General features: G+C 37.2%; 1 protein-coding gene across 1 annotated transcript in view; it reads left to right on the top strand.

The window, feature by feature from the left end:
* Positions 1 to 6,858: 6,858 nt before the first annotated feature.
* The window catches only part of NCAPG2 (non-SMC condensin II complex subunit G2), a 43,741-nt gene continuing 24,381 nt past the window's right edge, over positions 6,859 to 26,218 (top strand). The window contains exons 1-10 of the mRNA XM_084510020.1: positions 6,859 to 6,993; positions 7,519 to 7,613; positions 11,545 to 11,736; positions 12,742 to 12,856; positions 13,340 to 13,497; positions 14,343 to 14,477; positions 19,154 to 19,248; positions 20,085 to 20,154; positions 20,642 to 20,728; positions 23,923 to 24,018. Of these exons, the coding sequence (XP_084366146.1) occupies positions 7,539 to 7,613; positions 11,545 to 11,736; positions 12,742 to 12,856; positions 13,340 to 13,497; positions 14,343 to 14,477; positions 19,154 to 19,248; positions 20,085 to 20,154; positions 20,642 to 20,728; positions 23,923 to 24,018 (1,023 nt within the window). The 5' untranslated portion in view covers positions 6,859 to 6,993; positions 7,519 to 7,538. The remainder of the gene's footprint in view (positions 6,994 to 7,518; positions 7,614 to 11,544; positions 11,737 to 12,741; positions 12,857 to 13,339; positions 13,498 to 14,342; positions 14,478 to 19,153; positions 19,249 to 20,084; positions 20,155 to 20,641; positions 20,729 to 23,922; positions 24,019 to 26,218) is intronic.

Here is a 26,218-nt window from a genome sequence, read left to right as displayed (position 1 = left end):
TAATATGCAGGTAAAGTGAGTTGGAATTGAAGCCTTAAGATACTAAGAGAGATTTCTGAAACGGTTGTAAATCTTGGAGTCTTATGTAACTTTGCTCTACATCATAGCTTTCATTGTATTTAACATGCTCTTTCTAGTTCAGATTATTGGGAATGAAAATAATACTTATTTTTTAACATTGAATTCGCTTATAAAGCATTTTAATTTTGCTTGTCTTTCACAATGAGACACTAAAGTTTTGCGATTTATAAGTGCCTTTTTTTTTTTTTTTTTCCTCCTGAAGACACCTTTATATACCACTAGATGGTAGTGCAGATCCTATTCTGAAATCTGCTGCCTGTTCACTTTGTTTCTTGCACAGCAGTTAAGTGGTATAGATCCCTGGTATCTTTGGAAGTGGAGCCTGAAGTCAACGTTGCTGAAAAGCAGTGAAAAATGGGCATACGCCCCAATGTGCTCTGCTTTCCTTCTTTAATCTGAGGCACAGAACTGAGTTTCATAATGGGGTTAATAACATGGGGATTCATTTTGCCAAAACATTTTTATAAAGGCATCTGCTCATCAGGCACTTGGAAATAAAACAACTGGTCCATGATTTGAGGAAGCATGAAACTTCTGGAAGATTCAGGTTCTACATTCTCCAAAATCTAGTGTACATCTGTGTCAGCAATTCAGATAGGTGTTTCATGTCCTGTAAATTTAGCTGCCCTGTAAAATTGGAGTTGATTATATTACTCCCTAGAGGAGTTGATGCAACTCTAAAGGGAGACAGAAGTCAAATTACAGTTTAAGACATGGGAAAGGTTCTTGACCAGCATATTTAAACATTATTACACTTTAAATTTGTATTTCTACTGTTAGCTCAAGAATGAGGCTAGGAACTCAGGATGTCCAACAGTAAAATCCATCATGCAGTAATACCATAAACATAGGGAAAAATGGGCAAAGACAAGGCTGTACTAGAAAAATATTATGAAACAATTTTCCTTTGCTTAAGGACACGATCAGAAAATACATGCCAAATGACATAGTCACCAGGTCTTGTGATGCTAGATCTGTTTGATACACAGACCAGGAATAATTGACAGGTATGTCTAAATCTGTGAGCACTTCCAAGAGCCTGACTCCAAACATAACCCCAGATGATATTGCACTGAGCAAGTATTACACTCCCTTAATTCCCTATTTATTTGTTTGTGAATGAAGGAAACTGGGCATGCAGTCTGCAAGAAAAATAGTACAATGGGCTTTGGTTAGGTTCCTGATCTGGATCAGGAACACGGGGAATAGTCATGTCTCAGCCTTGACAAAGCCAACAACGATGTGAGAGACAAATAAATGCTGGTGGGTTCTACAACCAGGGTAAAGTAGTTTGCCACATTAATATGTACACACACATATATGCACATATATGTCTATATATTTATAAAAGCAACCATAAACAAATCATGTCCATTCTGATATACAATGTACTCATGTTTCATACTAAACAGATGGAACAGAGAGAATCTCCTATCTCTGATGCCTCTCTATACAGTATTTTTGTACGTTTGAAACAGTTCTTCTCTTTATCCATAAAGTCTAAAATAGCTGAAAGGAGATGGAACCCTGACAAGAGCTGTAGGTCTCTTATAATTCAGAATGTTGCATTTCATAGGGTTAAAGTAGTCTAGACATGGCAGATGTGACTGGTGACTGGAGTGTTTTGCATCTGAAACAAGTGACTAAGTGTACTCATCGATACATAATATTCTGAAGATGCTCATGACTTTATGCTATAACATTCTGTAGTTATGAATACTAATACTTCTTTTGTTTACAGAAAGATGGATATAGCCACACAGATACTGACATGATAGTTTCTTTTTGTGGGCGTTTAATAGCATTTCAGAAATCTCTTTTAATTTTGATGGTACTAATATTTAATGGAGTAAAATTATCGTGATTTAAATCACTGCCTTTAACGAAACAGGTCTAAAAGTAAGAGCATAATAACAACTATTTGATCATAACGCATCATAATAAAGCAAAAGAAATAAAGTTGCACTGTTTTCACAGCTGAAACTCATCTTGGTGTGAACGTGCAAGTCACCCAGCAGTACCAGTAAGGTCCCACAGGGTGGCACTTCAGTACTTAAAGAGCATCGAGAGCTACTCCAGGGAGTGGCTTTTAAGAAAAGCTTTTGCATTCCCTGGGCGCATTTTATTTCCGTATTTTTGTTCCAGTTAACAAGTACCTTTTTTTTTTTTTTTTTTTTTTTTTTTTTTTTATCTGTTGTGAATGTTTTCTTATTTTTTTTTTTCTACTTAATCTCTTAAACTCCCAAATTGTTCCATGTTAATATTAATAATTTAAGGGAAATAAGCAGTTTCATGGTCTAATCACGCCACCGTTGAAAACTGACAGTTGCCCCTGAATAAAGGCTGGGATGATTGGCAGTATTACCTTCAGGCAAGGGGAGATCTGGAGAAGTGGAATAGTGTGAAACTTCATCTCTCTCCCATGCTGTTCAGATTATTTATCAAAGTATGAGAAGATCAAAAAAAAAAAAAAAAAAAAAAAAAGGAAATGAAATGAATGCATGTAAATTATTAACAGTGTGCCTCAGAGGATAAGCAGATTCATGGATACTGTATTAACTATAACAAATTATATATTCAAATGGAAAGAAACAGAAGTGAATTGTAAAAGGTTAGTAGATAACGTGTACAATAATCTCATCAGAAATTATCATCTAGAAAAAAATGTTGCAAATAGGAAAAAATAAATAAATAAGTGCCAAGAAAGCATCTGATACTCAGGGCACTGCCTGTTTGTTTATTTTTACAAGTATTTATAGTGTAGACTCATACAGGTTAAAATGGAATATTTGATACAGTCCAACCTGTGATATTCTTGTGAGAGACATTTGTAATTGAGATCTCTCATACAGGCTACCAACAAGAATAAAGACTAGTTTATGAAGTGGTAGCACAAAAGCAAATCTTTATTTGCTGTTGCTCAGCAACCATGTGTGGAAGGCCCATTTTTCATTTTTGCCTTAACTTGACTTGACAGGAAAATGATAATAAATACGAGATTATTATCAAAGGGTATAGATTATTTTGAACAGATGAACAGACATGTCAAAAAGAGGCATGTTATTTGGTACTCGTGAACGGGGGAACATTAGAGAAACTGAAAATAGGGTTATAGCTTCATTACTAGCTTGCAGTTCATGCACGATTCTTGAAGAAAAAAGAAAAAAAAAAACAAGAAAAAAAAACCTACAAAACCCTATTCTGCCTCTCTTAGTTTCTCTACCTAGTTCTTTAAAATGAATCATACAGTGTTATTCAGTCTGTTGTTACCTATGTTAACTTTTAGTTTCAATACTATGAAAAAATCCTTCTGTGGTTGCTATGCAACACAAATTATAAGCTAAAATATGTTTTAGTTCATTTGCTAAATGGATATGTGCCTGACTAAATAAACAGTAGCCAGGTGATTAACGTAGCATCTAATTAAAAGACTAATCAAGGTATTAATGAAATATTCAGACCACACAAGAAACATGATAAACAAATCCATCAGTTTGGATCTAAAATGTCAAAGATTCTTAATATATGCAAAAAGAGTAGACATTAGCACAATGTAGAAATGTCAGTTTTCATACTTTTCTATTTGCTTTTGCTATTCTCCAAGTGTGATAATTGCTCATACAACTTATTTCAAGCAAACCACTTCACAATCTTTTTGCAGTTAGCTGAATCTTAAGAAAAAAAAAAAAAAGTCAGGTCTTTGGGATCTGAAACAAACCTAATCCTTGACCCTTCTTTATAGTAGAGCAGCAAGATACTTCCTTCTTTTGGTATTCTGTCCCTGGGAGGCAATGCTTTCACAGGGTGGGGATTAAGGTTGGGCAGAGATTTGTCTCTCCAGGGACCTTTCTCTGTGGCTGCCAGGAGGTTGGTTGGTGTTGGTAATTTGCTGGATTGCCTCTTCCACACTTCAAAGGAGACAGGCAGATGCAAAATGATGTTAAGAGGTACGTGCTTCTTCGGATTCAGGTAGAGACAAAGAGTGGCACTGAACTGCCTGTGCACAAAAGACAGGTTATTTTTGTTGCTCAAGAAAATGAATTTCTTGGCTTCTAACTCCTTCTGCTTTATTGTTCCTTGGGTACACAATCATCTTGGTTACCACTTGTAAGTAACACAACCCATTCACCAACTCCAAGAGCAATTTCTATCTGGCAAATATTTGTGTTAAAATCAAGTTATTCCAAAAGTTTCTCATATTAGTCACCTGTTAAATTTTTTAACCAATACAAAATAGCAGTAACTATGGGATAATCCTATAATAAACTATTTTTTCATCCTATAGTCTTCAAACTATGTAAAAACAAACATATAGTTTACTTTAAAAATGTAACAGGAAAAGTCTGTAATTCAAATATATATGGCATAAAATGTTCCAGTCTTAATTTTGATTATCAACTAATGCCGTGAGAGAGAGTAACATCAAAGAAAATTCCATGTTAAAAATTAAATGTTAACAGAATACATAAACACTACTTTTAAAAAGGGAATTTGTACATATAATATTAAACTTAATCAGAATTAGATCACATAAAAAAAAAAAAAAAGCAATCCAGGAAAGTCCAGTGAGATGTAAGAACTTATATGGAAATTGTTGGGTTTTTGTTTGTGAAGAAAAGCAGCATATGCTGTACTACTCTCAGACAGAAAGTAAACAATTTCAGTCAAGAATCTCCTCTGAACAGCTAACAACACTGAAAAATATTGAGAAGTGTTATTTGCTACTGCAAATGCAAAATTGAAAGGTAGAAGTTAAGCCCTTAACTTCTTGACATATTGACTCTTCTTGGTTTGTAGAGGAGCTCAAGCAAATGGAACAGGGAATTTTACAAAATTTGAAACCTGCTTATGTTTAATTCAAGAAATTGAGTCCAACTATTTCTGCTCACTATAAAAAAAAAAAAAAAAGTTATCAAAGTGTAAATATCATCTAGCCTACACAGTTTCCTGTGGCAAGCAGCTTGGTTAGGTCTTCATCATTTTGGATGAAGAATATGTAATGCATGTATTGTTCACCGTGACTGAGATTAAATGTGTAGCTGTCAACACTAGCAACAGGAACATTGTTGGGGGAAAAAGTCACCAAAGTAATCAGCTGGCTGTTGCAGGCTTTGTGTGTTGACAGAAATTTTTTTTGCAAGAACACTATATCTGTGTTACCAGAGATCCGTGGAAGAAGACATGCTGTTTCTTAGGCATGTTTCTTACTTAGGCTCCATTTTGTATTTAGGCTGTTTCTTATACATGGACTTAACTCAATGTATACTGTCCCAGTATGAAGTCATCAAGACTTAAGAGCTACAGAAAGACAGCAGCGTCTTCTGTATGTAGATTTACTCCATCTGCCCCTTCCAGGTAATTGACTGGACAGTAATTGACTGGATGAGATCATAGAATCATAGACTGGCTGAGATTGGAAGGGATCTTAAGGATCATCTAGTTCCAACCCCCTGCCATGGGCAGGGATGTCACCCACTGGATGCTCAGGGGCCATCCAACGTGGTCTTAGACACCTCCAGGGATGGGGCATCCACAGCTTCTCTGGGCAGCCTGTGCCAGTGCCTCACCACCCTCTGAGTGAAGAATTTCCTCCTAATCTCTAATTTAAATCTCACCTCTTCTAGTTTAAAACCATTCCCTCTTGTTCTGTCATTACCTGATTGAGCAAAAAGTTGCTCTCCAACTTTTTTATATCACCCCTTTAAGTATTGAAAAACTGCAATGATGTCACCCCAGACCCTTCTCCAGGCTGAACATCCCCAGCTCTCTTAGCCTCTCTTTATAGAAGTGCTCCAGCCCCTTGATAAATTTTGTGGCCCTCCTCTGGACCCGCTCCACAGCCCCACATCCTTCTTGTGCTGGGGCCCCAAACCTGGACGCAGCACTCCAAGTGGGGCCTCACAAGGGCAGAGCAGAGGGGGACAATCACCTCCCTCCCCTGCTGGCCATCCCCTTGTCAATGCAGCCGAGGATGCAGTTGGCCTTGCAAGCACAGACTGCTGGCTCATGTTGAGCTTTTTGTTCAGCAGCACCCTCCCAAGTCCTTCTCTTCAGGGCTGCTCAATGAGTTCTTCTCCCAGTCTTTGCTCATGTCTGGGATTGCCCCGACCCAGGTGCAGCACCTTGCATTTAGACTTGTTGAACCTCATTAGGTTCACACGGGCCCACTTTTCTGGCTTGTCCAGCTCCTTCTGGATGGCATCCCTTCTTTCTGGTGTATCGACTGCACCACTTAACTTGGTGTCATCTGCAAACTTGCTGAGGGTGCACTCGATCCCACTGTCTATATCATTGATAAAGATATTAAACAGCACGTCTCAAGACAAGTGAGTATTTACTGTAAGGTGAAAACAGTATAGCACCATTTCTGTGTACCCAAGTTTAAAACAGAGCAGAGTTGCCTATATTGGGCTGTCCAGCCGCATCCATCAACAAGACTGTGTAACCCAGCTCATCTCCCCACCTCCCCTGATCCCACCATGACCCCAGCCCCGCCACCACATTCCTCAGCCCCCAAAACCCCACCCAGGCACAAGAAAGAAGGCAAACACGCATATTTCGTTTCTCTTTTCGCTTTAATCTCCTGGATTTCACACGCAGAACCCCCCTTCCACAATTAGGCAGTGCCCCTGCCCGCCATGGCTGCGCAGCCTCTCAGCCCGCCCTGACGGCCCTGAGGGGAAGAAGGAAGCAGCGCGGCTCTCGCGAGACGCGAGCTCCGCGCCGCCCGCCCGCCCGCGCCCAACGGCCGCCGCGGGACGATTCGAACCCGGCAGCGGAGCGCGCGCGGCGGGGCCCGGCCCGGCGTCGCCTCAGCGTGAGCGGGGCCTCGCCCGGTGCCCCCCGGCCCCGTGTCCCCCATTCCCTGCCCCTCCGGCCCCACAGCCTGCCCTGTGTGGGACAGCGGAACCGGTAAGGGCGAAGCGGGGCTGTCAGGAGCAGGGGGAGCGCTGTGGGGAGGAGGTGGAGCCCCTGGTGCCAGCCCGTCTCCCGGGGTCGTCGCTTGACAAGGGAAAAGGGGAGAAAGTTGTGGTGTCTTGGTGCCCGTCAGAGCTTTTCGGGCGGGTGGACGTTGCCGGCTGGAGTTTCGGCCATGTAGATGCCCTGCTTAGCAATGCTCGTGGTGGGAACGCTGTCCTTGTTAAAAAGTGGAAGCGTCAACCAAAACATTCTTCTAAATCTGCTTTTCGTGCTTTCTCAATCAATCTAAAGTGAATTAACGCATACAAGTAAGGCAGCCTAGCACAGTTACAAATCTAAATATTGATTTTGGTAATTGTAATGAGCTCGGGGGACATATTTTGCTCACAACCACGTAGATAAAGCTGTACACAAATATATGCTTATATACCATTCACAGAAACCATAAACGATTATGTTTTGAGACACAGTACTTTTCTCTAACTTTATATGTTTCTTTTTCTTTTCTTTATAAAGCAAGGTGAAACAAGACCACAATGAAACGTGAAGAGTTTTTGCAAGTTGTGTCTAAAGAGTCGATTGAAGACTTCTTCCGTTTTACTCAGACTCCCGTAAGTCACATACCTGACTAATAAGATCTAAAGTCTGCTGTCAGTGCACAGGCTTTTGTGGCATGGGGACAGAAACTATTTTTCTGGTATCTGCAAATGTGCAAGAATAATTGTCATAGGAAAGAACTTCCTATGACACTTAATGGAACATATAAAGGTGTGGAATCTGAAATTTCGCTGTCACAGCCCAGTTGATATTCCTAAGAGTTGGTTGTTCCATGTGCAGTTTGCATTTTTAAGATAATGATTTATACTATGGTAATACTAAAAAAAAAAAAAAAAAAAAAAAAAAGTTAACCTGCGAAAGTGTCACTGTCTTCCTGTGTGAGGAATATGAGCTAATACACAAACACAGCAGAGGTATGCTTCGCTAGTGCTTATTCATTCATCTGATAGTTTAGGTTGTATACTCGTTCTTTAGTCCATGTGTAATTGTACTTGGTAGTTCTTGCTACCATTGAACATCTTAGAGATGTGAGTGATTGCTGGCTGTAAATGCAATGTGGAGAGAAGCATGAGGAAGAAGAAAACAAATACACTGAAATTCACTAATTAAAAGTTCAGCGTCACTTCTTTTATATGATATTTCACTTAAAAAAAATTGCATTGTGGTGTTTGCTGCTAAGCTTCGATTTGCGGTGAAGACAACCTGTTTCTCCTAATCATCTTCTGCTAGCCTTAGTAAATGGTATTGTCAGGTTAGTTTCTTAAGCTTTCTCTGTAGCAGCCTTTCTATTCTTTTATTATAAACCAGGTATTACAAAGAGGGTGTCTTCAGGTTAGTTCTGCTTTGCTATATTGAAAGCTAGAGATGTGGGATGTTTTTGTTTTTAAGAATTAGTTTTAGTTTCACACCTTTGAGGATCTTGTCATACAATGTCTCTACTCTTTTTTTTTTTTTTTTTAAGCTGGGAATCTTTTTCTTATTCTGTTTCTCTTGTCTTCATTTTCTCAGCATCTGTACCTAGCTACCTACCTTTTATCATCTTAATTTAGATGTTAAAAAAGATCTGTGTTATTTTATTAGTAAGATTATTCAGTTTCAATTGATATCACTTGGTTTGGGTTTTTGCCAATCTAATCAGTATTTTGTTAATGTTACCTGTATCAGGATAGAGTAAGTTGATCAGTTCATCTCTGTGTACATAGAGATGCAATGAATATATTAATATAGCCTAGATATTAAATCTCTCATTTCTACAGTAGAGGTCATGCACCATGTAATGAGCCTAGGCTTGTTTGTTTCCCAAACATCACTGAACCTATTTTTCTAAGTAATTTGCTGTTTTTTTATTTGCACTCTTGTGTGTAATTATAGATGACAGCAATATGACAGATTGCCATCATTTGAAATGTCCTTCCCATTTTTTCCCAAATCTGAACACTTTATTAAGAAACTGTTCCATTTAGGATAACATACAGTACTTCCAAGGTTTTGTTTTTGTTGACTTTGGTCATCTTGTTTCTGCCATTTTCATCTCATCCACTGATCTATCTTAATATATCTTCATCTTTTTAGATTTAAAAATGTATTATTTCATCCTAATGTTTTTCATCACCAATGCATAAGAGTTATCTTGCAAGAGATTTCAGCTGCACGTCTTTATGAAACTTGATGCCTTTACCAAAGGAGGGCCAACCCTTTCTTTTCTAGAAGTTACTGGTTGGCTTATTTCTTTGCCACAATTTACTAGTCTGTATCCTTTTTGTTTCTAGACTGCAGTTCCACTCCCATCAGCCTGACTCTTGCCAATATTTCTGGAAACTGTGTATCAGCAGCTGTAATGAGTAGATTGGTTAAAATTGTCTTCATGATTTCATAGCGTAAGGAAATTTGACTTTCCAGATTACTTTTTGATTGTTAAAGAGACTTGGATTACACTGTTCATTTTCCTTCCAAACCTTTGGTGATGAAGGGTGTTTAACCACATCTTATCTTAGGATGAGGACCCTCACTTTAGGATCTTTGTTGAGAAATTCCTGACTGATTTTCTGAAGGAGGCTGTGATAGTATATTCTGTCCTTTGGAAGTATATGTGTATGACATACTTTTTTATAGTTTTCATGTTATATTATGCTCTGTTTTTTCCATCTATTTAGTGCTGTAGCCTCAGAATTTACCTTTTAAAGTTTTTTTTTTAACGTTCTGTTCTTAGCGTTGCTACTTCTTCAAATGTCTCTCATTTCTCCCCTCTCCTGCTTTAATTTTCCTTTTCCATCTTCTCGTTGCTTTATTTCATTCAAAGCTTTCAAAGCCAGGGTTTTGATACTTTCCCTTTGTGATTTCTTTTGAACTTTTCACACTTCTTTGTTTTTAGAAGATTGCTATTCTATATTATGGTGCTATTTATCAAAGTCGTTATCAGGCGCTGTTAAATTTCTCCACTAAGTCCTGTTCCAATTCAAGAAAGCACAGTATTTCTTAGAGAGGAGAGCATGAATCACAGATATGACTAGCATACAATGGCATCCTTTTCCCTCAAAGGTTTTGTAATAATTCTATCATATCATCCCAGAGAAAGATCAGAAAGCTCTAGTCTTATTATGGATCTGTTCTTTTTGTTCAAAACGGTACAATCTTAATATCCTGTCTTCTGGGTTTGTTTGAAGTGGAGGGCTGAAGAACTCCCTGTGCAGCCTTTGGTTTATTGTATTTGTTTCCAACTGTAGAATAGAATAGAAATTCTGCTATAAATATGTAAAAGGATCTTTTTTCTCATGGCCTTCTGGGAACCTTCTAATACTCACTGTTGCTTCTTTCATTATTTCCAATTTTTCTTTTTACCTTCAACATTTTTCTTTCTGAATCTTCTTTTGTTAATGCATCTGCAAACTAAAAATATTTTTATTACTGGATCATGGCCATTTTGCCTCTTTTCTCCAAAGCATTCTTAATCCTATAAACCTTCACTTCAGTATTGCAAATTACATTTCAAAAATTACCAGTACTTCCTTTTGGCTGTGTCTGTTTATTTTTCTAGTCTGTTTTTCCTTCTTGCCTTTTCTCTGCGCGTTCCCTTTCCTAGCCGGCTGCCCACCCTTTTTTCATGCTAACAGGCTCTTTGCATCTCTAAGGTGGATTCTTCCAGTAAGTTTCTTTCACTGAAATCATTCAGATCAGTCTCCTAGTAAAATGGATTTTTCCATGTAAAACATCCTTTAAGTAATTAAGTACATCCTTTAAGTAAGTCCAAAGAGTTCTGTATCTCAGCAAAATTCCCTCCCATCCTCTGAATGGATCTACAAGGCTAAAGAAGAGAGTTTGATATGGTGACCACTGACTCAACTGACTAAATTCCAAACTTGTCTCTTACTAATCATGGCTTCCCGTTCAGTAGAGCTTAAGAGGCTGGGAACTGTAGGGTTGCTGTGCTCAGGAGTTACTTTTGATAGAGGGGCTTTAAAATAGTGCAGTATGCACAGCACTGCTTTATGCAGTTTGTGCTCCAAAATCTGTAGTGCTGCCCTCCTGACTCTTACATTTCAAGTCCTTGCATGAGGTTTTCCTTTCAACAGCTGTCATCGAACTATATTTAAGATAGCAAAGATGTGATCAGTGAATGCAATTTCATGTGGTTGTTAGCTTCTTACCTGAGGATATGGAGTTGTCTTCATTAGGAAAGAAGTGTTTGGAACATGAGAGACAGAATTTGGTGTTGCAGGGGGATGATTTATGCTTAGTAATGTTGCTATGAAGAGCTAAGGACTAAAGTCTTTAAAAAGCCACCCTTGTATCATGATAAAGTTAAGCAGCAGAAATTTCACGTGCTATTTTTAAAGAAATAAATCTTATGGAAGGCTTTTTGTCTCTGTAACTGCGAAGGAATGGGAAGTAATCCTTTGTGTCAAGAAAGGTGTTAATTTTAGGAAATGAAATAATGAAAAATAAGCTTCAACACTAATGTGGAATTGTGATATCTTCTGACCACAGAAAAATACACTCGATCCTTTCGACTTGAATGAACTACTTCAAGAATTGCCAAGAAAACAAAAAGAAGTACTATGGGAGAAGCTGACACACCTATTGAAAGAGACCCTGGTGGAGAAACCTGTGGAAACATGGCAGATGACTGGAGATGATGAAAATAATGATTGCATGGATGTTGACATAGTTCCAGAAATGGTAACAATATTGTAAAACAGCAATATGATAGCTATTTCATATTCCCTTGGGAAATAAAATGGAATATTTTCATAGCATCTCGAAACATGGAAAGGTTATCAAAGTCACTTCCAGACATCTCCTTACAATGTTCATAACCGACCTTTTAATTACTGTGCGTGGATTAAGCTGAAGTTATGATTGGACTACACTATAAGAGATTATATCTGCTGATGATTTTGATTATAAAAGATGGGACTTGGTTTGGTCAAAACTTGAGTGGTTGTTTTGTATGTTTTATTTCAGTAAACAAATGCTGATCTCCGATGTGCCTTAAATATCTGGCATATACTATAAAAAATCACTACCTGTTTTAGTATGTCAGTTTATTGAATTAAGACTGTGAAATCTAGCTTTCAGTGCTCTTCCCCCGGATTATATTTGGTTTATACAGAATTATCCTAACTCTGACCCTCATTTACTGCTTCTGCACTGCAGTTCATGAACTCTCTAGAATACTGCTGGGAAAGGTTTATTTAATTCTGAAAGGAAAAAAAAGAAGTTCAGTGTGGAAATAATTTGGGAGACCTAGAGGCTTGTAGGAAATCATCATTTGTGCAGAGACCTCACCTACAAGTAGACACATTTACCTAGATTTAAAGGAATCATGAAATCTTGCATTTACTCAAGACCCTTTCTAGCTCTGGAATGGGTGTCTGTCTGAGTTGTTTTGTTGCAGATGAAGTTTTTTTTTATGGAGGAGTGGATAAATATATACAGTCAAAAAGTTACCTACTGGCTAGACCTGAGAGCTTTTCTAAATTTTTTTTTTGTAAAGGATGTACCTTAAAAACTGCTTTTGCCTCTTCTTGATAGATTTTAGGTGCCAGTATACTCTTTGTTCAAAAGAGAAGCTTAATAGCAACTCGGCTTTGCTCTCTGTTGCTAAGGTTGATTTCTTGTCATAATTTTCTTCTGAATATAAATAAACCACAGAATTGTTTCCTCGACATTGCTTTCTTTCAGAAACAAACTGTAGCTGTGATCCAAGGAGTGACAGCTGTCGTTACTGCTTCCATACCCGTAGTGGATGAAACTGTAAACTACAAAGTTCTTCTAGAATGTGCTTTCATATTGAATGGTGCGTACTTGTCTGTTACACTGTACATCATTACACTGGCTTTTAGCAGATGGGTGTACTGGGCTTTTTGTTTGACCCAAGTGGTCTATGGAAAAGAAATTTCAAAGACAGAGCTGCTACTGACGTAAGTTCTAATTTATGAAACAAACTTAAGGGAGCATTAAAAATCAGTTACACAACCTAAAATTTGGAACTTAAATAGTTTTCTTTCCCCCCATCTGTTCACCCAACTTTACTTATTCTGTGGCTTATAGAATTTTGAAGGCAAAATGAGATTCTACTGCTGCTGATCCAAAAACTCGGCCAAAACCTTAAAATTAACAAAGCTGCCTCAATACCCGCAGTAAGAATAAGCTGTTAAGACGTGTAAATGTGACAACAGCTGGTATAGACTGAGAGATACACTTAGTGTACTAAGAGACTAGCATTTTACATGTATAATATCATTCATTGCAATAAATAATTACTTTATTCCTGTTGTAGGTATTCTTCCTGCATTACCTGAATCTGAAAAAAACCTACAGGGTGCCATCCAACATATGTGTGAAATGTGGTGGGAAAAAGGACTGGAAGGGAAGGAGCAGCTAGGGAAAACTGTATTTATTATGTTGCTAAAAAAAAGCCTGAATAAAGCTGCTACGGTATGTGAAGATATATTAAATTTTAAATTATTAGTGAATATTCTAAGGAAGAATCTCTCCACAATAAACTTTTTTTCAAGTTAATTTATTTTCCCTGTCTTAGTGCTTCCCAGTTAATGAAACCTATGATACCATACTTGTTACAAATGGTCTTTTTGGGCTTGCTTGCATAAACCACATACTAAAATATTACTTTCCCTGGAATGAACTTTTAAGATTTTTTTTGGCATCATTTTTACAAGAGAACAGTTTGTTTTACAATCATTTTTTTTCTTCACTCATTTGTAAAGTCCAGTGACAAAGGTTTGAGTAGCAATTGGCTGTTTTTTAATTCAGGTTTTAAGTGGTATGCTCAGTGACTCATAAGAGACTTCTTAAGTGGAAAGTGTCCTTTTCTGTTCCTCTTTATTTCTCTACAAATATTATTTCTAGCTTATTTCTCAATTGATGGACTGATTTTTTTTTCATATCTTTTGCACTAACCCAATAAATATCTCCCTTACTTGTTCCTTCCCTTTGTTTTTCACTGTTAACTGCTTTCATTGTTTAAAGATTTAGAAGTAGAATAGTGCAGTTTGCATCTGTTTTGCATGAAATACCAGCTTTCTGTACTTGAGCATGTCTTCCATTGCTGGAAGTCAGTATTTCTGCAGTTACACGTTTTTGAAATCTTTTCCCAATTATAGTGGTGAAAATCAATTAATGTTCATAATTTTGCAGTCTGAAAACCTTCTATCTGTAACAGTGAATTTCAAATTCATTATTTTAAATTCTTTAAATAATTCTTCACATTAAAGGTATACCTATACCACTATAACATGTTTTTTTTTTTTTTCCTTTGTCAGGGTGCAGATGTAGTTCGTCTCTGGAATCTACATCAGACACTGTTGTATTTTGATTATGATTCAGAGGACAGTAATGAAGTCAAGGACTTGTTACTTGAGTGTTTTATGAGTGTAAGACACATTAAAAAAGAAGAGGTAAGCAAAATTTTATTCTTTGCTTTTCTTCTGTCAGTGGGCTTTGATTACTCTTAACAGTTTTGCATTAAGCCTTTTGACTGATAAGTTCTGACATACAGTCAACGATGCTGGGGCTGTTATCAGACTTCTTGCTATTTTTTCTGTCTCCGAATAGGAATGCTTTTGATTATTGAAAATCAAATGTTTTTGATTTTGGAGTGGTTTATTTTGTTTTTCAAAAGTTTAATGCAGGAGGGAGGTGAAATATCATTTGCTCTTCCTAATTTTTCTTCTGACTAGTCCTAAGTAAGTAATGTTGCTAAGCATTAATTACAGATTTACTGAGTTTGAGGTTGGACAGCACCCCGGAGATCATCTTGTGTAACACCCCTGCTCAAGGCAGTCAGCTCGAGAAGGTTGCTTGGGATCATATCCAGTTGCATTCTGAGCATCTTCAAGGATGGAGACCTTATAGTCTCTCTGGCAACATGTTACAGTATTAACAAAAACCTATTTAAAATAATTTCCTGTATTTCATCTTGTGCTTTTGCATCTTATCTTGTCACTGAATACCACTAAGAACACACTCAATCTGGTGTGCTAGCTGGTTGTTTTACCACAGTGCTTTGTGGTTTTGAATCACCTGCAAAATTGCTGAGCATGTACTTTTATGTCACTAATGAACATGTTAAACAGTGTTATTCCAGTATTGTAGAGCAGTTTGGGTTGGAAGGGATCTTAAAGATGATCTAATTTCACACCCCTGCCATAGGCAGGGATGCTACCCACTAGATGAGGTTGCTGAAAGTCCCATCCAGCCTGGCCTTGAACACCTCCAGGGATGGGGCAGCCACAGCTCCTCTGGGCAACCTGTGCCTCACCACCCTCTGAGTGAAGAATTTTGTCCTTATATGTAATCTAAACCTTTGTCAACTCCTTGTCAACCGCACCACACAGCTTGGTGTCATCAGCAAACTTGCTGAGGGTGCACTCAATCCCCCTGTCCCTGTCACCAACAAAGATGTTAAGCAGTGCCAGTCCCAGTACTGACCCTTGAGGAACACCACTGTTACTGATCTCCACCTGGACATTGAGCCATTGACTGCAACTCTTTGAGTGTGACCATCCATCCAATTGATGCTCTGGGGTACACTACTTGTGTCTTTTTGCCCAGAGGACTTCATGTTCTGACCTAAAGTTCAAACATGTGCAGAGTAATGCATGTGTCATCTTCTGAAAATGCTACTGCAGGACAGGTTTTTCTGTTTTTTTTTTTTTTTTTTTTTTTTTTTTCTCTTATCTTCCGTTTGGAAAATGTCTAACCAGCCTTAGTGCTGTGGTTAAGTGTTGCTACATTCAGGGAAGCTTTTTTATTTTTTTAATCATCCCAGGAGCCTTTTCTGGTCAGTGCAGTATTTTGCCATCACTTATTTCACCTTTGCAATTTCTTCAGTGATCAGTCTAATGGGAGTCTTACTTTGGTAGAAAACTAATTCTTATTCCTCTATATGCCTGGCAGGTCACTTTCCATGCTTGAGGAAACTACTTTCTAGTCCACAATACAAGGGGAAGCAAAACTCATCCTGGAAGACTCTGAGATAGAGTTCAGTTAAATTGTGTCTGCAACCAATTTAGGCATCTATGTGGGAGCCAAATCACTTCAAGTCCTGGGAAGGATTTAATTGTTTAAGCATAAGTAAATGACCAATGCTACATTAAATGACCTAAGCTCTTTCAGACATCCATGTGGGACTGGCATGTAAAACACAGGATCTGTTGTAGATCTCTGCTTTCTGGAAAACCACCTGAAAGTTTAAAATTGTTTTGTGTTTAGGCAGTGGCAAACTACCCCCGTCCATGGAGTCAACAGAACATTTCATCTTCATAAAGCAGTTACTTGACAACCGATCACCTGAATCACTCTTCAGGCAATTAATATTCTGGAGACTTAAACATCCAAATTTAGATGTCTCAGTTTGTCAGCTGCGGCTCAATTACGATATGTGAACTGCCTATATAGTTTCAGAACAGTGACTGGGATTTCTGTAGCTCTGCAGACAGAAGATTTAGTGTCTTGAAATTCACAGTACAAAAACCATTTTAATGTTGCTGTGAAACTACTGTGCTTCAGTTGCAAATCCTTCTGTTTGGGGATTTTGCATCCTGAGTATGGTTTTAGTGCCACCCCAGCTCATGCATATTCACTAGTCGTCCTGTCTGGTCACTTTGCTAATGATAGGTTTCTTGTAGCAACACGTCTAACACACCCTCAGCATCTCTGCTGTACCTTTTTCTTAACTTCTGTGTCTAAAATGCTAATAGTCATAGCTAATATCAGCATGATGTCTGAATTGTCTATCAGGGCTCATGTTCCCTTAAAGATTTATCACTTGCAGGCTTGTTCTGCAGTTCATAACAAAAGTATTCCTCATTCTTTTTGGAGTGTGCATCTATGGGTATAACTCCATCGCAGCTTAATGAGATGTAATTCCAGTTGCAATGATCCCGTGTTACCATGGGCTAGCATTCCTATTTTCCTCTCTGCAGCATGAATGCTCATGCAGCTATGTGATGAGTTCATTCAAAGAGGTAGCTGATCAGTTTTCTTCCTAGGAAGATTGTCAGCTAGATAAATTGCTTTGAGTGGTTTATCGTATGCAAGGATGAAGAGAATGGGAGGGCCAGGAATATGGTATCCTGACTTTTAGACCAGACTAGACTGATACAGAATTGCACATTTATGCTTCATTGCAAGATCAGGGAGTTTAGTTTTTCTGCCTTCCATGACCATGCTATTCACCACGAAGTAATATTTCTCGCAGGCTTATTTTAAGGCTGCATTACTGGAGTGAGCCTCTGAATTTATCTCTGTGCAATTTATGAAGCCGTTCTTGTTCAGGTGAGATTTCCAATCAACTGGAGAGCCCTGCATAGCATCTATTACTTTGTTTTAAAGGTAGGCCTGTTCTCTTGTCTTCATTGCTAGCCACGTGTGTGTAAATGCAAGTGCCAAAGTCACAAAGTATTATGGCTGCAAGCACAGCCGTATGAGTTGCTCTGCACCATGTTGATGGGCTAACCCCAAAGATGACAAGTTCACAGTCTTATCGCCTACCACTGGTTTACGTCTCAGGATACCGAGGATGCTGATGGCGCTAATCAATTCAGATCCATTGATCACAAGTGGCAGGTTTGATTAGAGTCATTCGCTATTGTTCTCATGATCAGGGTCAGCCTGTTGAGATCAAAGGAAAAAGGAATTGGACAGAGTTGAATACAAATTTCTATTGCTCCTTGCTTCAGGAGGTTCAAAGGTACTTTGTTCTTTTTCTTTATCTTTTGAGAAGAGTTTGAATATGGCCTAACCTTTGCCTTGTTGAGGTAGGAGCTGTAGGTCAAGACTCCCTTGACTTTTCAGTTTGACAAGGATGTTGATGGGAGAGTATACCACTGGGACTCCAGTATATGTGTTAGACCACCAAAGCTGGAGATGAGTGGCTCTTTTTATTTGTATCTGGTGTTTTTCATTCTTGGTAGCATCTCTTGTTTGACAACAGAAAGGATTCTATCAGACTTGTCGACAAGAATCATGACATTGTATTTAGCTTTTTAGGTCTTGATTTTAACGATCTTCTGTATTTACTTCTTGACCTGCAGGCATTTAACTCATCATTTCCACTAAAGCAGTTTCTGCCTATATACTTCCTTCCCTCTGTCCTTAATCTATAATGTTGTAGGTGCCTGGCATTATCAGCCTTGTTCGAGCCTCTGTTTTCTCATTGGTCTCGACATAACTGTTTGTTATGCTCTGAGTGGAAGAGTCTTTGAGCTTTATTACTTCATCTTATGAGTGTTCCTGCTTTATTTTGTCTAGAAAAGTACAAAGGACCTTTGCAATTGTCTGACTTGCTCTTATGTATGATCAGACTTCTCAGAGTCTCAGAAGCTGGGTACTTTCACTCCAGGATGGCACAGAGCTAGGCTGCCTGTACAGATATACTATGAGGTTCTAGCTCCATTGGCAGCTCTTGCTGAGTCCAGAAGAGCAAGATTTTATTTCCTCTCTCCACAGCCTTCCACTCCCTTTTCTTGCAAAATATTTTCTTATTTAGTAAAGTTGTCGTTACTACTTCTAATTTGCTAAAAGGAAAGAAAACCTAATTCAGAAAAAAAAAATTATTCTGCTTTTACGAATTAAGGCATCTCTAGGAGGCTGGCAATATTACCTTCAATGAGACAATATGAAAGGAATTGTCCTTGCTAATCACAGCATTTATTTTCCTCAGTGGCCCAGCTGTTCTGTGCTTTTGTTCAAAATTATTTCTGCATCTAATGCTGGAAGAATTGTGTTATTTTATCTGTAGCTTCACCAGCAGTACAGTGTCATCCCAAAATGATGCTGCACTTGACAGAGCTCTGATGAACCTTGATGTGAGGGTCCTGAGCTGCACAGTCCCTTATCATCATAGAATACTAGCTGAAGTCAGTCCAGAACAGATTGGACATTGGAAAAGAAGACAGGCAGATACACAATCCAGCAGAGTAACAGCAATACTTGAACTAGGTTTAAAAATTAAGAATCTTTATTTACTGCTGAAGTGGCTCTTAAACTGGGTGTTCCTCTAGGGTCTGACTTCCATTTTGTATTGCTTTGTTTACTTTTTTGTTTTTACTCCCTCTCCCTCTGCCAACAGGGAAGAAGATTCTTGAGCTTTTTGTTCAGCTGGAATGTCAACTTCATTAAAATGATACATGGAACTGTTAAAAACCAATTACAGTTTTTTCCAAGGTATGCATCACAGCTACAGTTCTTAATGATCTTCAGGAGCTTGGCTAAAATTTTGTTTGTCTCAAGCTAAAAAACCTAGTATGTTGATTAAAAAATATATCAGCATCCAGAGACCTTCAAATCTGCTGAATATAAATACCGTATTGTTTCAACAATTTCATTTAATTGTTGCTTTGTACATGCCTGTATTATACAATTATAGGTGTAGTAAAGTGCTTTTTTAGCAATAGCTAAAGCAAATGATTTTTACTTAAAATGCACTGCATTACTTGCAAAGTTGGTGTTAGAGAACTGCAGGTCTGTTCCTGCTTCTGCAAGATGTTGTTATTTTTCCTGTTAACAACCTCTGATTTAGTATGGTAAGATTCTAACAAGAGATGGTCTAAATAAGAAATAACTTGTAGGATCATAGCCTGAGAACTTGATTGATGGGTGAAAAGCATGGATTTTTTTCCTTTGATTATTCAGAGAAATGTTACATAGGTTATTCTTTTAATTAAAATCAGAGGCTTTCTAATGCTTTCAGTTAAAATAATTTGTGTATGCATTTGTAAACAAGTTAAGGCATTCATTAAGAGATTAAATTATCTGTGCTAAATTTTGACTTTCCTACTGTAAGCAATTTTTTTTTATGAGTGTTTGGGTTCATTAATTGACAATTAACTTTGTTTTTCTGTAATTATCAGTGTAGACTTTCAAGATATTTACTTCCTCTAAAAGTAATGTTGATTCACAGAATTAAGAATAGTAATGGTACTAAGCAAAAACTTTGTTATTACTTTTATGAGGTCTACATAGGATGCTTGTTTGATAGTGTTTCCCATATGTTAATGCAGGTCCTTAATGGAATACATTTCAGAAGTTTACTTCAGAGCATGGAAGAAGGTGTCAGGAGAAGCTTTAAAGGTATTACTGTGCTTGAAATTTTGTTTGGATAACTCTGTATTTTAACATGGGGAGATTATATGAATTTTCAACCTAGGAAAGGTTCCTAAGCAAGCCTCGAGGAGTACTTTCCATAAGAAAACGGCCTCTTCTGCATTGCCAAAGAATAAGCAAGTCATGCTATGAATGTTTGGCCACTGTGATTGGCTTGGTTGTACTTAAGCTGCTTTAATTCTGCTGCTGAAATGTTGTTTTATACAACTATGCACGTTAATGTTTTTTTTTTTTGTAAATGCAGGAGTTACCCGAGTTACTGAAACATTTACTCAGTATGTGCTGGGCTACATATTTGGTATCTTAAATATTTACCAAGTTTTTGTAGATTTCCATGGGAATGATCAAAAGTGTAATTACAGCATCACAGCAAAGCCCCAGTCAAATTTCCACTCCACTGCTTATTACTGTTTTCTTGTGTGTTAACAGTAGCATGTATGTGTTTTTACTGTAGATACTCGAACATAATTGTATTCAGGATTTCATGCATCATGGAATTCATCTTCCCAGGAGCTCTTCTGTTCATTCTAAAGTTAGAGAGGTAAGATCCTGTAAATCATGACATGATCTAGTAGCATCAAACTCAGATCATAAGCATAAATAAGAAATTTTCTATTTCCTACTGAAATACTGTACCAGATCTGTCTGGGATGGAAATAATTTTGTTCATAGCAGCCATAGCTGCTATGAACAGCCACATATGCACAGTCACATATGATGCTGTGGTTTGGTGTTCTAAAACAGTGAACACACACCCAAGTTTTAGCTGTTGCAGAGCAGTGCTTGCATGCTGTCCAGGCTGTCTTTTTTTCCCAACTCTGTCTCCCTAGCAAGTAGGCTGAGGGTGAGCAAGAAGTTGGAAGGGGACACAGCTGACCCAAATAGACCAGAGGTCTATTACATTCCCTGTAGTGCCGTGCTCAGCAACAAGAACTGAGGGAAGGGGGATTTTGAGGAGGTAGTAGCCATTGCTTGGAGATTGGCAGGGCATTGGTCTGGTAGTGGAAAGTGAGTGATTGCATTGGCATCACTTTTTTTCTTTTCTGAATCCCTCTTTCATTCACTTATTAAACTGTCTGTATCTTGACCCACAAGTGTTCTTGCTTTTGTTCTTTTCCTCATTGCACCAGGAGGGGAGTGAGTGGGCAGTTGTGTAGTGCTTAGCTGGAGACTGGGTCAACCCACTGTACTTATCTGAAACGTAGTATCTGTCTTTCAGAATATTATTAGAACAAATTTTAAGAGGAATTTGCTTATAGTTTGGCAACAGATTTCCCTGCCAAAGTTGAATAAGTAGCTTTTTAAGACAAGGCACTCATATCTGATCTATACCTTCACGCTTCCTGTGCTTTCCCCCAAATATGTAGAAGCTAGAGTGTACAGTATGTGCAGTAAACAGCTTGATATACCAGTATATTTATCCTATCTCATATCTAGTGGGTTCCCTTGTCCTCTGACCCAATGTATTTCAGGTAAATATAGCAAGCTAGCATAAGCATCCTATGTTTTATCATTACAAGACATGTTCAGCTGTTAAGGCATAGAAGTGTAGGCGTTAACTAACGTATTTGTTACCAACGATTGGTAGCATTGTATCAAGAAAAAATACAAGTCTGTGTGCCACAGTTTTTTTCCTCTACTGTTGGTTAGCATTATCTGCCGCTAGTGATGTTGTGTAAAAAGGCAAAAAGGGACTAAGTATGTGGTCCAGCAAGCGTTACCAGTTTTGATTGCCCCTAGGGAAATGAAATGCCTAATAACTTGAGAGCAAAAACTGTTTTAAACTGTTTTACAGACTGTGTAAGGTCTCTCATTCACAGTAAGCTGTGGCTATCCCTTCCATGAATTTGACTCGTTGATGCTCTTGTTTCAAAATTATTTACAGAACTTGCTTTTTTTTTTTTTTTTAAACTTAATTCACGTTTTTATTATTAGCCAGTACTTGGAATACGGTGCTCAGAATTACTGTATTTGTTTTTTGTTTTTGATCTAAAACATTACAGAAACAACAGAGACTATTTTATATATATATGTAACATATATATAAATAACAGAGATTATTATTTAAAAATATATATAACAACAAAGAATGAGTGCCCATTCAGCAACTTCATAGTCTGTTGGTGAGTAGGAGCTCAGTGAGTATTTTTCAGGAACTCAAGCCAGAATGCCTACTTTTATCTAAAGTTATCAACGTTCAGTGGTAACGCCAAATCCACATACGAGCAGGGGGAAGTCCTGTTTCCCTACCATGTTTAGTCATGGCTGCACAGCTCTGCACAGAGTTGCTTCTGTTGCAATGTTGGTGCATTGAAAATAGTTTTTCATTTTCTAATATAAGTTCCAGATTTTTCCAAGAATATGAAAATAAAGTCATGTCAAAAGCTATATTGGGAATGTATCGTATTAAACAAACAGGTTTTACAAAGTTCAAGTTTAGAATTTTGATGGAGTAGGATTTTAACAGGGTGTTTCATTTTATTGAGAATCAGAGAAGCATATGATCTGGAAAGAGGACGGTGATGTAAATAAATGCCTTGAATTGTAGGGGTGGTCACGAGTCTTGGAATAAATTTGTAATGATGCCCATTCTTTTTCAGTATGCAAGAATTTAATTTAAAATGATCCTGTTAGAGTACAGTAGTTCCTGTAACAAATAATAGCACAAACAAAATACAGTTATTCGCTTGAACAATGTTTAGGCTACGTTATTGAAAGAACAGTAGATTTACAAAAAAAAAAAAAAAGGGGGTGGGGGCAACAGGTACAACCCTCCATCATGAATTTAAATTTCTGATTATAAAAAGTCTGTCAAATATCCGACGTTCGCTGTTCTCCTAATGAAATCTATTGCAATACAGTAGTGATTTGCCATTAATTCTGGCAAGATTAGATTAGTCTTTCTTGAATACAAATTATAGTCACATAGCCTCTTGTAAATAACATAATGTCTTTACTTAAATTCATCTGAAAGTCAGGAAAAAGTATTCTTCCACTATAGCATTGTTTCTGTAGAACTGATTCACAGACTTCCCAGTCTAGCTGTAGTTGGGATTACCTGAATTAGTCAGGGTTGACACTGAAGGGGCCTTCTTTTCAAAATGCCCAGTGTATGCATATCATACAAACATACCAAGCTACATGATGTCCTTTCTCTTACTCTGCCCTGGTCTTCTACTTTACTTTTTTGCCTGCATAGTTTGGATATAGTGGGGGTTTAGGTAACTAAGCACTATGGTACTTCTTGATTTTCGTCAGTGCCTATATGTTTATTACATCTGTAGATTTTTATTTGGATAATTCTATTTAACAAATAGCATTCCTTTTTTCTTAACATAGAAATGGGTTCGTTTATTTGCAGTTGATAATTACATTGTTGCAATGTATTTCTGCCAGTTAGTTTAAACAAATTACAAGTTTTTTACCTTAATAAAAAAAAGGTTGCAGCAAAGCTGACTCTGTAGCCATGCTTGCCATTCTTATGTGTAGATCTCTATACAGGCTTATTGAATCAATAAATAATGGTGTTTACTAGATTTGTTTTTTTTAATGATTTTTGTTACTAATAAAATATAGAGTCAGTTGATGTGTCTAGTTATATCATGTCCCTTACTTAGTATGGAAAATTCATTGGTCTTAAGTAAACGATGAGGTAATTCCTCACCACTGCACACTCCCTTTCTTGAATGTATATAGCAGTGTACAAAATATTTGTGGTCTTTTTGTTTTTGTCAGATGCTGAGTTACTTTCATAAACAAAGTAAAGTTCGCCAAGGAGTTGAAGAAATGCTCTATCGATTGTACCAACCTATCCTTTGGAGAGCACTGAGGGTAATTATCCTTTTCAGAATATAAGGCTACCTTTCTCCAGCTATCAAGTTTTGGATCCCTCCCACGTGTCTTTTTTTTAATAATATACGTGTGTGTATATATATTATATATATATATTTATTTATTTATTACATATATATATATACATAATTTTCATACTACTAATGGTTCCATCACTAGAACAAAGGCTTTTTAGTTTGTTTGTCTTTTTTTTGTTGTTATTTTTCCCCCTGTTGCATTTTACATTGACAGCTTCTATGTAAGGAATAAAGAACTTTTAACTGAGAAGTTAACAGACGTATCAAGTAGGTCACAGAGAATTTGCTTTAATATGGCAAAATAGTCCAACTATTGTGAACGTAGACTTCAAAAAGGTACAGGGAGGATCTTCAAAAATTGAATATGGCAATTATATGAATCATGTAATGATTCAGTACAAGGAAAGATTCTGCATTCCAGATGATTCAATACTGTATTTGTGGTAGGTGAAAGGAAATATTATGTGAGTGAACATCAAAATTTGGGTGTTGATTTTTGGTTAGGCCTCTGTCTTACTTTTGTATAGCTAATATTTCTCATAGTGCTGCCGAAGTATTTACCATTTTTAGAGAACCATTGCTGTGACTCAGAAACACCAGTACTTTAAGATACAGAACTTAGACTGGAAGCTAATAGTTGTTCCTAGTAGCGTGGATTCCTCTCCCAAGCTTGAAATGTCAGTTTAATTTTAGATAACCAGTTTGATGCTCCTATTTTAGCCAGTGTATAAACCCCTAATTTAATATAGTGAGGAACAAATCTTGTTCTGGAACACTGGTTATATAAAAGAAAGAACTCATAAAGGGGCCTCTTTACCCCTCCTTCTTGCAAAAAGAAAAACTACTTCAGTTGTAACAATAAGTGTTCTAGAGCTGTTCATTTTGAAACTACTTGTGTTCCTCTCTAAGCCTTTAAACTGAGAATGGATGTTTGTTACACATAGTTCTGTTTTTCCTAATTGTTTGTTTTGCAGATACTTAGGACAAGCTTACTTTGTGGCTTTTATTTACATGCATTTATAGCCTTTATGCAACCTTAATATACCTTTTTATAATATAAACCCTTATGTAACTTCTTCATCTGTATTCACATGTTTATTATGAAAAGTAATCCTTATGTGCAAAGATAGCAGAAACAGTTGTGCAGTGGTAGGTTGTTCTTTAACCAGAAAGTGTATGTTTATTGTGAGATAAGTAGTGATTAAGCTATTTTGTAACAAACTCAAAAAATCAAGAACTGTTCCTCCAGGAAGTCAAGCTGTTCAAGAAAGTGATTTCTTTAAAGGGGTGTTTTTAATTTTTTTTTATCATCATACGCTTTAAAACTAACTGACTGGTGAAAAATACTGTTTTAAATAATGGGAAGTGAATTTCAGGAGTTGTAAGATCAGATGAAACTTACAAGAAAGCTCTGAAAACAAACTGAACAAAAAATGAAAATGCTGCTTAAAAAGATTCTGTCAGTTCTTTAAAGTAGTACGGGCATAGAGGTAAAGAGAGGTACATAGAGGTAAAATCACTTGAATAACTGAAGGCTCCTCTTAAGTTGAAGAGTCACTGTGACATAAAATAGTCCTAGGTTCTACCCAGGATCTACACTATTAAACTGAAGGCATTTTTTCTATTAAGAACTTGAATATGCAAGGACATTAGGGATAAATTCCAATTAATTGAAGGAAGGAATTTAAAATGTTGATATCCAGTTCAGAATTAAAATGAGCTTAATGGAATTCAGTGTGATGTAGTTTATCAAAATTGACTTTTTGGAGTGGTCATGGTAGACAATATCTAGCTTGTGGGTTGTTTTAAGGAGGGTTTAAGTTCAGTTTCATATGAAATATTAGGGTAAAGAACTATTTCACCCTTAATTCACATACTGACTTGTTCCTCACCAGAAATCCTCAATACAGACAAGCTTGTTGTTGAAAGATTTTCTGCATCTTTATAGGACTTTATTAAGATTTATAATCTTTCCACTTTTAGCCTGTTTATATTATCCATGATAAAATCAAGTAAAGCACAAATCCTTAACTAAATAATATATAGATGGGCTTTACTTGGACAGTATTAAATTTAGAATTGCGATTAATTTTTTTGGCCTTCTAAAACTTTGTTGGCTTTTTTCTTTTTTTTTCTACCTGGAGATGAGACAACTCCCTCTC

This window comes from Aythya ferina, assembly GCF_964211825.1.
Source record: "Aythya ferina genome assembly, chromosome: 2".
In the NCBI taxonomy this organism is placed as follows: domain Eukaryota; kingdom Metazoa; phylum Chordata; class Aves; order Anseriformes; family Anatidae; genus Aythya; species Aythya ferina.
The sequence above is the reverse complement of the archived record's forward strand: the minus strand, read 5'-3'. Positions and strand labels throughout refer to the sequence as shown.